Source organism: Suncus etruscus, chromosome 16, assembly GCF_024139225.1.
Source record: "Suncus etruscus isolate mSunEtr1 chromosome 16, mSunEtr1.pri.cur, whole genome shotgun sequence".
Lineage (NCBI taxonomy): Eukaryota > Metazoa > Chordata > Mammalia > Eulipotyphla > Soricidae > Suncus > Suncus etruscus.
This window is the reverse complement of record NC_064863.1, coordinates 42477667-42491348: the sequence shown is the minus strand read 5'-3', so window position 1 is coordinate 42491348 and position 13682 is coordinate 42477667. Positions and strand designations below refer to the sequence as shown.

Sequence of the window (13682 nt, the reverse complement as noted above, 5' to 3'; positions counted from 1 at the left end):
CATCACTCTTTGTGGTGAGCTTCCTGAGGTGAGCTGGAACTTCCAGCTCTTTTCTCTTTTGTGTCTGAAAATTATTATTACAAGGGTGTCTTTCATTTTTCTTAAAACCCATAGATGAGTGAGACCATTCTGCGTTTTTCTCTCTCTCTCTGACTTATTTCACTCAGCATAATAGATTCCATGTACATCCATGTATAGGAAAATTTCATGACTTCATCTCTCCTGACAGCTGCATAATATTCCATTGTGTATATGTACCACAGTTTCTTTAGCCATTCGTCTGTTGAAGGGCATCTTGGTTGTTTCCAGAGTCTTGCTATGGTGAATAGAGCTGCAATGAATATAGGTGTAAGGAAGGGGTTTTTGTATTGTATTTTTGTGTTCCTAGGGTATATTCCTAGGAGTGGTATAGCTGGATCGTATGGGAGCTTGATTTCCAGTTTTTGGAGGAATCTCCATATCGCTTTCCATAAAGGTTGAACTAGACAGCATTCCCACCAGCAGTGGATAAGAGTTCCTTTCTCTCCACATCCCCGCCAACACTGTTTATTCTCATTCTTTGTGATGTGTGCCATTCTCTGGGGTGTGAGGTGGTATCTCATCGTTGTTTTGATTTGCATCTCCCTGATGATTAGTGATGTGGAACATTTTTTCATGTGTCTTTTGGCCATGCGTATTTATTCTTTGTCAAAGTGTCTGTTCATTTCTTCTCCCCATTTTTTGATGGGGTTAGATGTTTTTTTCTTGTAAAGTTCTGTCAGTGCCTTGTATATTTTGGAGATTAGCCCCTTATCTGATGGGTATTGGGTGAATAGTTTCTCCCACTCAGTGGGTGGCTCTTGTATCCTGGGCACTATTTCCTTTGAGGTGCAGAAGCTTCTCAGCTTAATATATTCCCATCTGTTAATCTCTGCTTTCACTTGCTTGGAGAGTGCAGTTTCCTCCTTGAAGATGCCTGTAATGTCCTGGAGTGTTTTGCCTATGTGCTGTTCTATATATCTTATGGTTTTGGGGCTGATATCGAGGTCTTTAATCCATTTGGATTTTACCTTTGTACATGATGTTAGCTGGGGGTCTAAGTTTAATTTTTTGCAAGTGGCTATCCAATTGTGCCAACACCACTTGTTGAAGAGGCTTTCCCTGCTCCATTTAGGATTTCCTGCTCCTTTATCAAAAATTAGATGGTTGTATCTCTGGGGAACATTTTCTGAGTATTCAAGCCTATTCCACTGATCTGAGGACCTATCCTTATTCCAATACCATGCTGTTTTGATAACTGTTGCTTTGTAGTACAGTTTAAAGTTGGGAAAAGTAATTCCTCCCATATTCTTTTTCCCAATGATTGCTTTAGCTATTCTAGGGTGTTTATTGTTCCAAATGAATTTCAAAAGTGTCTGATCCACTTCTTTGAAGAATGTCATGGGTATCTTTAGAGAGATGGCATTAAATCTGTATAATGCCTTGGGGAGTATTGACATTTTGATGATGTTAATCCTGCCAATCCATGAGCAGGGTATGTGTTTCCATTTCCGTGTGTCCTCTCTTATTTCTTGGAGCAGAGTTTTATAGTTTTCTTTGTATAGGTCCTTCACATATTTAGTCAAGTTGATTCCAAGATATTTGAGTTTGTGTGGTACTATTGTGAATGGGGTTGTTTTCTTAATGTCCATTTCATCCTTATTACTATTGGTATATAGAAAGGCCATTGATTTTTGTGTGTTAATTTTGTAGCCTGCCACCTTGCTATATGAGTCTATTGTTTCTAGAAGCTTTTTGATAGAGTCTTTAGGGTTTTCTAAGTAGAGTATCATGTCATCTGCAAACAGTGAGAGCTTGACTTCTTCCTTTCCTATCTGGATTCCCTTGATATCCTTTTCTTGCCTAATCGCTATAGCAAGTACTTCCAGTGCTATGTTGAATAGGAGTGGTGAGAGAGGACAGCCTTGTCTTGTGCCAGAATTTAGAGGGAAGGCTTTTAGTTTTTCTCCATTGAGGATAATATTTGCCACTGGCTTGTGGTAGATGGCCTTCACTATATTGAGAAAGGTTCCCTCCATTCCCATCTTGCTGAGAGTTTTGATCAAGAATGGGTGTTGGACCTTATCAAATGCTTTCTCTGCATCTATTGATATGATCATGTGGTTTTTATTTTTCTTGTTATTGATGTTGTGTATTATGTTGATAGATTTACGGATGTTAAACCAGCCTTGCATTCCTGGGATGAAACCTACTTGATCGTAGTGGATGATCTTCTTAACGAGGCATTGAATCCTATTTGCTAGGATTTTGTTGAGGATCTTTGCATCTGCATTCATCAGTGATATTGGTCTGTAATTTTCTTTTTTGGTAGCGTCTCTGTCTGGTTTAGGTATCAAGGTGATGTTGGCTTCATAAAAGCTATTTGGAAGTGTTTCTGTTTGTTCAATTTTATGAAAGAGTCTTGCCAAGATTGGCAGTAGGTCCTCTTGGAAAGTTTGATAGAATTCATTAGTGAATCCATCTGGACCTGGGCTTTTGTTTTTCGGCAGACATTTGATTACTGTTTTAATTTCATCAATGGTGATGGGGGTGTTTAGATATGCTACATCCTCTTCCTTCAACCGTGGAAGATTATGAGTCCAAGAATTTTTCCATTTCTTCCAGGTTCTCATTTTTAGTGGCGTAGAGTTTTTCAAAGTAGTTTCTGATTACCCTTTGAATCTCTGTCATATCAGTAGTGATCTCTCCTTTTTCATTCCTGATACGAGTTATCAAGTTTCTCTCTCTCTCTTTCTTTGTTAGGTTTGCCAGTGGTCTATCGATCTTGTTTATTTTTTCAAAGAACCAACTTCTGCTTTCGTTGATCTTTCGGATTGTTTTTTGAGTTTCCACTTCGTTGATTTCTGCTCTCAGCTTTGTTATTTCCTTCTGTCTTCCTATTCTTGGGTCCTTTTGTTGAGCATTTTCTAGTTCTATTAGCTGTGTCATTAAGCTACTCAGGTAGGCTCCTTCTTCCTTCCTGATGTGTGCTTGCAAAGCTATAAATTTTCCTCTCAGTACTGCTTTTGCTGTGTCCCATAAGTTCTGAGAGTTTGTGTCTTTATTGTCATTTGTTTCCAGGAACCTTTTGATTTCCTCCTTGATTTCATCTCGGACCCACTGGTTATTGAGCATGAGGCTGTTTAACTTCCAGGTGTTAAAGTGTTTCTTCTGAGTCCCTTTGGAGTTCACAAATAATTTCAGAGCCTTGTGGTCAGCGAAGGTAGTCTGCAAAATTTCTATCCTCTTGATCTTATGGAGGTATGTTTTATGTGCCAGCATGTAGTCTATCCTGGAGAATGTCCCATGTACATTGGAGAAGAATGTGTATCCAGGTTTCTGGGGATGGAGTGTCCTATATATATCCACTAGGCCTCTTTCTTCCATTTCTCTCCTCAGGTCTAGTATATTCTTGTTGGGTTTCAGTCTGGTTGACCTGTCCAGTGTTGACAAAGCCGTGTTAAGGTCCCCCACAATTATTGTGTTGTTGTTGATATTATTTTTCAGATTTGTCAACAGTTGTATTAAATATTTTGCTGGCCCCTCATTCAGCATCCATGTTTTAAAGTTGTCTCCATTCCTAATTTGCTAGAGAGATTTAAAAATATATAATTCAATGTGTACCCAGTTTAATCCAATGTTATTTTACATATATTTACATATATTGATGAAATGGAAATCATGCTTTTAAAAAATATAGCAAGGTACCATGATTAAAGATTATTTCATGTATAAATGTTCCAAAATCACACTCATCACCAGTGTATTAGTGTCCTGCCAGCAGAGTCCAAAGGTATCCTTTAATTCATATCCCATCTCCTGTAAGTTTTTTTCTATAAGCCAGAGACTGTTGCCACTGACCATTTGTTATTCCCTTACTATGTTTCTTCATTTATACATGTAAGATATTATTATGTGTCTATCCCCTTCTTTCTACCTGATTTTTCTTAGCATGATACACTCTTCTTCCATCCAAAGGAGAGTGAATTGTATGATTTCATCTTTCCTTATAGTTGAGTTACACTGGATAGTTTTCAAGTGTTAAACATGTGTACATGATAGAAACTGGTCTCTAATTTTCCTTACTTTAACATTATTTTCAGTTTGTGTTTATTTTAGTGATGCTGGGGATCAAACCGAGACTCATATAAGCAAGCCATGTGCCTTAGCACATGCGTAATCCTCTTTACAATTTTGGTATTATGTTAATCTAAATTCTTCAGAGGGCATAACCAAGCGAAGATCTAGATATACACACATATATGTCTACACACATACACACACACACACACACATATATATATATATATAATTTGTTCTATATCTCTTGGGTTAGAGATATATTTATTACTATGTTGTTCAATTGCTTTGAATTTTTTATTGTGAGCTATTCATTGGCCCATTAGACATTTATTACTCAAATTTCAAAATTTATTTTGAATGTTTCAATGTTTTTGGGAGGGCTAAACTTGATGATGTTCAAGGATTACTCTTGTCTCTATACTCAGGAATGACTCCTGGCCGTGCTTGAGAGACCATAAGTGACGCTGAGGATCAAATGTAGTTCTGCTACATGTAAGGCAAGCACCTACCCACTATACTATTTCTCTGCTCCTCATTTTTTGTTTTCCTATCTTAGCTTCAATGTGATTGGAGTATATTCCTTGCATGAATTCAATATTTTGACATTTGTCAAGTCTTGCTTTTTGGACCACCATATGGTCAAGTTGGATAAATGTTCCATATTCATTTGAAAATACTACTTGAAGTTGCTTCAAGAGCTTTTCTATACTTTTTAATTGGATTGCCTAATTGTGTTGCTCAAACTGTCTGCTTAGTCTGCCATTTAGTAAAGTTTTTGAAATTTTCACCTTAGAGAAGCGATTTAGGTTAGAAGATGAGCTTCTAAAAGCTTGAGAAATAAGAGATGTAGGCAAAAAAAAAGTCTGATTTGCATCAGAAATTAACTGAAACTTGGGAATAGTGTAAGAAAGCAGATTTGAGAGTCCCTAAACTATATGATAGGGGAGAGACAAAAGGTGTGCAGAGCAAAGTAATATCCAATTATCCTGTTGAAGATACTTTGAGTTTCTTTAAGACAAGCACCTATGTGCCTCCAAACTTTCAATAAAACATGTCACCCACTAAAACTCTGTCTTTGTTTTGGGGATGGCAAGGAAAGAACTAAATTTCATGTTTACCAACAAGTAGAGTCAGCCCTTGCTGTATGTATGCTGATCTCTTTCCTGAGAAGTTTCAATCCCTACTGAAAGCAGCAGGCCCAAGAGAATCACCTTAAATGTATTGACTGTCTTTTCCCATTATGTTAAAAGCAAATTGAGATCTCTATGAAGAAGCACATGGTGTGGAAGTAGCACATGACATGGATGGAGATGGTGAAAAAAAAGTGACATAGAAATGTGTCCTTGCCACTTACCCTCCCACAATTCACAGAAATTTTGAGAGGATTCTGTCTTCAGAAGAGCTCTGGCTGTCTTATCCAGAAACTAAAGGGTAAAAGACCCTGGCTAGTATTTGGGTTTTATAGCCTTGTAATATTATTGTCAGGAGGTAATGATGCTAAAACACTTGGCTTAATAGAAGGACAATTGTCTGTAGTCACTAATCATCTTGTCTTTGAGTCTTTTTGTCTCCTAAATTTGGCCATTAGAATCCAGAGAAAAGGGCAATGTCTTAGTCAAGTAACACCTCTTAACACTACCACATGCCTAGTAAAGTACCATGTTTGGAACAGATACTAATAGATGTCTTGTTGCCAAGTTACTAGTCTCCCAAATAAAAATAGGTTCAAGAACTATGTTATTTTATTTTTTCTGCAATGCCCAGGAATGAATCCGGATCTCACACCTAAGAAACATGTGCTTTACCACTAACCTGCATCCTTGGCTCCCATATTAGTTATTTTTGATTCATAGAAAATTACTCTTTTACATAAATGACCTTTAAAAAAGTTGTTTTTGATTTAGAATTTAGGGATCCACGATATAGCTTAAATGGTAGATAGAGCATTTGTCTTGCATTTTGCAAAGCCCTGGGTTCAATTCCTACCACATTATGCTTTAAAGTGCTGCCAGGTATGGCCCTGGGGGTCCCTAACCATAAGCAGTAGTGGTCTCCACAATAATAACTAAGATTTTATGAGCAGCTAAGCTAGATGGTTGTTGAACATAGGTGCATGAGTTGTAGTAAAGATGTTGATGGGGCTATGGGACAACTGGTTCTGGATTTTTTGTCTTGGGTGGTTCACTCACTGGCTGCTAGCTAGAGACCTCTGTTTCTCAATCTTTTCATAGGGTAACATAACATGATCTAGCTTTACTCATAGCCTAGAGTGTGAGGTCTCAGGCAGGAGCTGTAACAAACTTTATAACTTGTGTGGGAGTCACCTACTTCACTCTCCCTTTATTCTCTTCATCAGCAATGTGTCACAGAATTTTGTCCACACACAAAGAGAAGTGAATGAGGCTTGACCATTTGAAGGAAATCATTTGAGGGCAGATTTTTGTTAGTTTGTTTGCTTTTGTTTGGGGGTCCACAACCAGCTATATTCAGGTTTTATTCCTAATACTTTACTCAGGAATTACTTCTGGCGGTGTTCAAGGAACCATATGGGATGCTGGAGATTGAACCTGGGATCTGACACATGCATGGCAAGAGTCCTACCCCTTGTATTTTGCTGCGGCCCCGTGTGGCAAATTTTTAAAACCATCACAGGAAAATAAGGCGTTACATATAAGGGTGTGCTCGATCCATTTTTATGAAATAGATCCAAAGACCTACTTAAAATGTGACATGAAACTACTGGAAATCCTCTCTTGGGTAACTTTTATCCCCTCCTCCTTCCTACTAGGGTCTAGGGAAGGACATTAATTCTGTGGAGGCCATGTGTGTGTGTGTGTGTGTGTGTGTGTGTGTGTGTGTGTGTGTGTGTGTGTGTGTGTGTTGCCCCAACCCCTATGGTTGGGGGATTGATTAGAGACAGTAAGATAGTATGTTCAGCTTAATACAGAGTAATACAAGCCAGTAGAAGAACCTCATGATTCCATGCAGCTCAAGTGAGGTTCCCCAACAGTTATATAAACACATTGTTCTTTAACCATTTATACTTCAAAGACTTTTTCCCTGCTTTCTTCTTAGGGGAACTTAACATGTTGATACTGGCACATACCACCAGTACCTCACACTTGGAAGCTCACACTTGAACTCACTCCAGTAGCTCACAGTAATGCCTTAGTCCTCTCTTCCTAGCCCTGGGAATGCACAGTAATCACTCCTGTTTCTAACAAGAGGGACCAGAGGTGATTCCAGAGATCAAACTGGGGTTAGCCATATACAAGGCAAGTTGCCTTATCCCCTGAACTATCTCTCAAGCCCATCTATTAAGAAAACATTTTCAGGGGCCTGTGAGGTGGCGCTAGAGGTAAGGTGTCTGCCTTGCAAGCGTGAGCCAAGGAAGGACCGCGGTTCGATCCCCCAGCATCCCATATGGTCCCCCCAAGCCAGGGGCAATTTCTGAGCACTTAGCCAGAAGTAACCCCTGAGCATCAAACGGGTGTGGCCCCAGAAACCAAAAACCAAAAAAAGAAAGAAAGAAAGAAAGAAAGAAAGAAAGAAAGAAAGAAAGAAAGAAAACATTTTCATATAATTACATGATCCATTTTTATAAAAAATTTAGAGTGTTTTTATTAAATAAGTTTATAAAATGATAGAATTTCCCACTAACCAGATATCATGCTTTTTTTTTTGTGAAGGTACTTTTTTTTTTTTTTACTGAGTACTTTGGCTGTGACTTTTTTTCCATCTTATAAACTTTGATTCTCCTTTTACTCTCAATTCATTGAAATGGATTCCTTTTAAAGAATTCATAGAAGTATTTAGGAAGTACTCTGTGACAATGAATGATTATTCTCATAATTGTGCCTTCTTTATAGGATCCAAATCTGAAAAAATAAAATGTTAACAACAGATTAAAAACATTCAAAAACACATGAAATTTTTCATATAATTCATGCTGGAAAGTATGGTGGAGGAAGGTCAACCACTGATGTGGGAATGGCCCTAATTCACTGTCACTGAATGCTGATAATACAACTGTGAAAGACTTGTAAATTCACAATGGTCTCAAAAAAATTAAAAATATTTTTTCCATTATAATCCAGTGTGGATTGATTTCTCTGTCACAAAACAGGAGGAATTTGATCAATTTCTAGAATAAAAAATTGAGGGTCGGAGTTGGAGACGATAGCTTGGAGGTAAAGGCGTTTGCCTATCCATTGCAGAAGGACGGCGGTTTCGAATCCCGGCATCCCATATGGTCCCCCTGTGCCCTGACAGGGCGATTTCTGAGCATAAGAGCCGGGAATAACCCCTGAGTGCTGCCGGGTGTGACCCAAAAACCAAAACAAAACAAAAAATGAAGGGTCAGAGCGATAGTATAAAGGTGAAAACACTCGTAATCGTGACTTAGTTCAAACCCCACCCCAGCATCACTATGGGTCTCCACGAACACCGGGTAGTGATCCTCTGAGCTTTTGGCCCAAGAACCATAATTATTTTTTTTTTGTTTGTTTGGCTTTCAGTCACACCTGGCAATTCTCAGAGCTTACTCCTGGCTCTGTACTCAGAAATCACTCCTGGTAGTGCTTGGGAAGACCATATTGGATGCCAAGGATCAAACCCAGATTAGGAGCATGTAAAGCTCCTAATTGTACTATTGCTCCAGCCTCACCAAAATCATTAAAAAAAAAAAAAAAAAAAAAAAACTAATGCAGGCCCACAACACAGTTCCATGTCTGTTCTTGAAAGATATGTAAATGTATGGGGGCCGGCGCGGTGGCGCTAGAGGTAAGGTGCCTGTCTTGACAGCGATAGCCTAGGACAGACCATGGTTCGATCCCCCGGCTTCCCATATCGTCCCCCAAGCCAGGAGCAACTTCTGAGTGCATAGCCAGGAGTAACCCCTGAGCGTCACCGGGTGTGGCCCAAAAACCAAAAAAAAAAAAAAAAAAAAGATGCGTAAATGTAAATGAAGCTGTGAAATGGGTAGAAATGGGAGAAAAGAACAGGCCAGGGCCCGGAGAGATAGCACAGCGGTGTTTGCCTTGCAAGCAGCCGATCCCGGACCAAAGGTGGTTGGTTCGAATCCCGGTGTCCCATATGGTCCTCCGTGCCTGCCAGGAGCTATTTCTGAGCAGACAGCCAGGAGTAACCCCTGAGCATCGCCGGGTGTGGCCCAAAAAAAAAAAAAAAAAAAAAAAAAGAACAGGCCAAGTCCCCACCCTGCTGAAGTCACGCCTGCTCCACTCATCACCCACAATCAACACTTTGGCAATGCCCCTGCTTCACTACTCCTCTACGGTTCTCTGCAGAGACACCAACCAGATCAAAACTCCAGGTATGCTAGTAATTGTGCTCATATCACCAGGATTTTTTTGAAATGAGAGTGGGCACCCTCCTCCTGCCTTCTCACACTTCCAGAAGATTTGGAAGATAAAAACATGCCCCCACAAAAGCCATAGTATCAGCAACAATGCTTAGATTTCTTGGACCACAAGACAGCTCCATTAAAAAAAAAATTATCATCTCCATGAGATGCCAATGTGTATCTGAAGTCATCTAATAATGATCAGAATCAAATGAAATAACATAATGGTCAACTAGCAGTAAGTGCTTACTAAACCTTCTCATCGTGACTTAATGACCTCACTGGAGATATTATAATTTTCAAAAATTTTCTTGTTGCTGTACTTCTTTTTTATTTTCTCTTTCTTCTTTTTTCCTTTTATTTTGTTTTTGGTTTGGGCATAGATCAAGGTGTAATGATTGAGCACTAACTGGTGGGTACAACCCCCAAAGGAGGGATGGCAGTTATAGTATAGTGAAGGAGACTTGCTTGCATGTAGCCAATGTAGATTCAATCCTCTGAACCACATATGGTTCCCCAAAGACTTTCAGAATTGATCCCTAAGTGCAGAGTCAGGAGTAAACCTTGAGCACAACATTTAGGTATGGGCCCAAACCAAAACATTTAAAAGATTAATGTTCCAGATACAATAGAGACAAGGGCCAGAAGACCAGTATATTATAGTAGGAAGCTTGGCACAAACAGAGGGAAAATGTAGCTAGGGTGGTGACTTTAGTAGTTGTAAATAACTACTCTGGACAAGAACTGAATGATGAAAGAAAATAAAGTAATATACATGATACCCCTTCAGTAACAATATTACAAATCACAATGTCTAAAAGGAAAAAAAGGAAGAGAGAGGAAGAAAAAAACAAAAATGTCTGCCAGAGAGGCAAGAAAAGGTGAGAATAGGAGGAAGAGCAGGAGGGAAAACTAGGGACATTGGTGGTGGGAAATATGCAAAAGTAAAACAACTTTGTAACTATATCTCACAGTGATTCAATGAAGGAATTTATTTAAAATGATGTTAAAAATGGAGAGTCCCAAAGATAAAAATGTTTCATGATAAAGAAAGATAAACATGTAAACAATAAAATTGGTTAGCTTAAGTTTGCTACAATCACACAGGGAATATTATGTAATCATTACATATATTTGCAGTATCTAACAGATAGTCCAGTGTTGGTGTACCTATCTGAGACCCTGGATTTGGTGTAGATACCTAAGACCCACCCATTTCTGGGAGGGGTCTTGGGAACCGGATATTAGGTGTGACCTTACCTGCAAGACCCGGGCCCATTCCTGGGAGGGGTCTTGGAATAGGTAGATAAACCCTGGAGCCAGGGGATTAGGGGTTTCTTTGCCCTTTCTGCGCTGCTTGGGCGCTCTGGCTTTTGGGCCTCTGTGTTCTGGTCTTTGACAGCATGGAGCCCAAAGGGAAGATGGCTAACAGGAGATAAGACGCAGGGCTAGCAAAGTATTGCTGGTGCTTGAAAGGTTATGAGTAGGCCACACACCTGTGGTGGTTAGGGCATGAATAAAGCTGATGCTTCCTGATGCCTGTCTGTGAGTTTGGATTCCGCCGTTCGTCTAACTTGGGACCGCCAGCTGAATGGGGGATGCGAAGCCACGTGGCCTGGGATTGGCAAAGAAAAATCCATCGCCATCCACCGCCATCCAGCCCCATCGTTATTTATTTAATGCAAGAGTCCAGAGCTTCAGACATGACTGACATGTCTGAGACATGACTGACATAAACTCCCCCAGCACTGTTAGTGATCCCAGAGCACAGAACCAGAAGGAAACTCTGAGTACTAATGGGCTTGGCCCAAAAAACAAATGTCAAAGCCCCAAAGTCCAAGAATAATTTTCAGAATATTTTTTATTATGGAAGAAATCTCATTGCATTCTATTTGAATGGAAAAAATTAGGTTAAAAGAATGAATTCACATATCTATAATATCTATATTGATATGCTAGTGCATTTTTTGTTTGTTTGTTTTTGGGGGGTTACACCCGGCAGCGCTCAGGGGTTACTCCTGGCTCTATGCTCAGAAATAGCTCCTGCCAGGCTTGGGGGACCATATGGAATGCTGGGATTTCAACCACCATCCTTCGGCATGCAAGGCCAAACGCCTCACCTCCATGCTATCTCTCCTGCCCTCGTTTTTTTTTTTGGAGGGGCCACACCCTGTTGACACCTCAGGGGTTGCTCCTGGTTCTGCGCTCAGAAATCGCTCCTAGCTTGGGGGACCATATGGACACCAGTGGATCGAACCATGGTCAGTCCTAGGCTAGTGCTGGCAAGGCAAACAGACGACTTACTGCTAGCGCCACCGCTGCTACAATGCATGTTTCATAAATTTATGCATTTGAGATTACTATGTAATATTCATATATTGGCAAAAAAATCAAGCAAAGGTGTGTCAAAAATATTACCTTAGGTAATCTTTGAATAGTCTTTCCCTACTAGTGCATAAGGTCCACAGAATACAGACAAAATCTGACTCATCACTCTGTCCTCAGTATTGAATACAAGAGCTTGCTTGGTGCTCTTGTCATAGCCTTCAGAGAATAATCAGTCTTAAGAAATGAAATTTTGGTACAGGCGGGGGTCGGGTGAGGAGGAGGGAGATTTGGGACATTGGTGATGGGAATGTTGCGCTGGTGATGGGTGGTGTTCTTTACATGACTGAAACCCAAACACAATCATGTATGTAATCAAGGTGTTTAAATAAAATTAAAAAAATAAAATTTTGGTGAACCTAATATTTCTTGAGCTATTTTTATAAATTGGGATCATTCTATATACATTTTAATTTACATGTATAAAAAAAATAATTTACATGTATTTTTGTGGTTTGAAATCAAGGCAGAATTTCTACTGCTTGTTATTTTTAGTACAATTAATATAAATGGACATGATGTTCTAGATTCCCTTTACTGGTTTGTCTCCATCTGAAGCTACAATTAGCAAAAAGCAAAATATTTAATTCTTTGGGCCACACCCAGTGTGCCACACTCCTGGTGTATAAGAAGAAAACTGGATTTTTTTTCCCCCTTGCATCTATGCCATCCACTTAAGAAATTTCCCTAGGGTTAGGTAGATAACTTAGCAGTCAGGAGTCATACATAACAAATAGACTCTCAGTTTGAACCCTAATATCACATGATATCCCAGTGCCAAAAGCCCCCTTCCATCCCCATCTCTGATGGCCTCCAAACCAAAAGGCCCCAAGAATACCATATCTCTAGGCCAAGCATTGGGATTTTTCCTTTGTATGTATATGAAACACCTGGCAGTGCTCCAGGGCTTAATCAGGGCTCTGTGTTCAGGGATCACTCTTGGTAGGATTGGGGGGGGAATGGTGTCAGGGATGAACCTAGGACTGCCACATGCAAGGTAACTGCCCTACTCACTATATTATCACTTCAATCCTATTGTTTTGTTTTTGTTTGAGACTGAACATATCTGGGGATGCTCAGAGGGCCACATATAGTGCTGGAAATTGAAGACACATCAGTTGCATGCAAGGCATATGTCTTATATCCTGCTCTATCAGCCCTACACCAGAGCATTAAACATTCAAGATTAAACTGGGGCTAGAACAAAAGCACAACAGGTAGGGTGTTTCCCTTGTCTGAGACAGCAGATAGGGTATTTGCTTCATTCGATCCCCAGCTTCCCATATGGTCACCCAAGTCTGTCAGGTGTGATTTCTAAGCACAGAGCCAAGAGTAATCCCTGAGTATTTCTGGGTGTGGCCCAAAAACTAAAAAAAAAAGGAAATAAAAGATTATTCGACCAAGTATTGATGGGAGTATGTTCAGGTGCCTGTAGCCCCAAGTACTATTTAGGACCCCGCCCCCGAAAATTACTTCAATGAGCAAAGGAAGACATTTCCAATTGTACTTCTACTGTTAGTACTATAAAGATTATTAGGGTTAGGGGCCGGGTAGGTGGCGCTGGAGGTAAGGTGTCTGCCTTGCAAGCGCTAGCCAAGGAAGGACCGCGGTTCGATCCCCCGGCGTCCCATATGGTCCCCCCAAGCCAGGGGCGATTTCTGAGCACATAGCCAGGAGTAACCCCTGAGCGTCAAACGGGTGTGGCCCAAAAACAAAAAAAACAAACAAACAAAAAAAAGATTATTAGGGTTAGCTAGTTGCTGACTGTTGAACATTCACCAGGTACCAATCTAAGATTTTGTGTCATTCAAACCTCAAATTATGAGAAATTTGA

At 40.0% G+C, this 13682-nt stretch overlaps 2 protein-coding genes across 2 annotated transcripts in view; one reads left to right on the top strand and one right to left on the bottom strand.

Annotated features, from left to right (window-relative positions):
* The window catches only part of OCIAD2 (OCIA domain containing 2), a 945756-nt gene that overhangs the window by 773029 nt on the left and 159045 nt on the right, over positions 1 to 13682 (top strand). The window lies entirely within an intron of this gene.
* Positions 1 to 13682, bottom strand: part of CWH43 (cell wall biogenesis 43 C-terminal homolog) — a 108450-nt gene that overhangs the window by 30719 nt on the left and 64049 nt on the right. Inside the window, 1 exon segment of the mRNA XM_049789833.1 lies at positions 7925 to 7979. Coding sequence (XP_049645790.1) covers positions 7925 to 7979 — 55 coding nt within the window.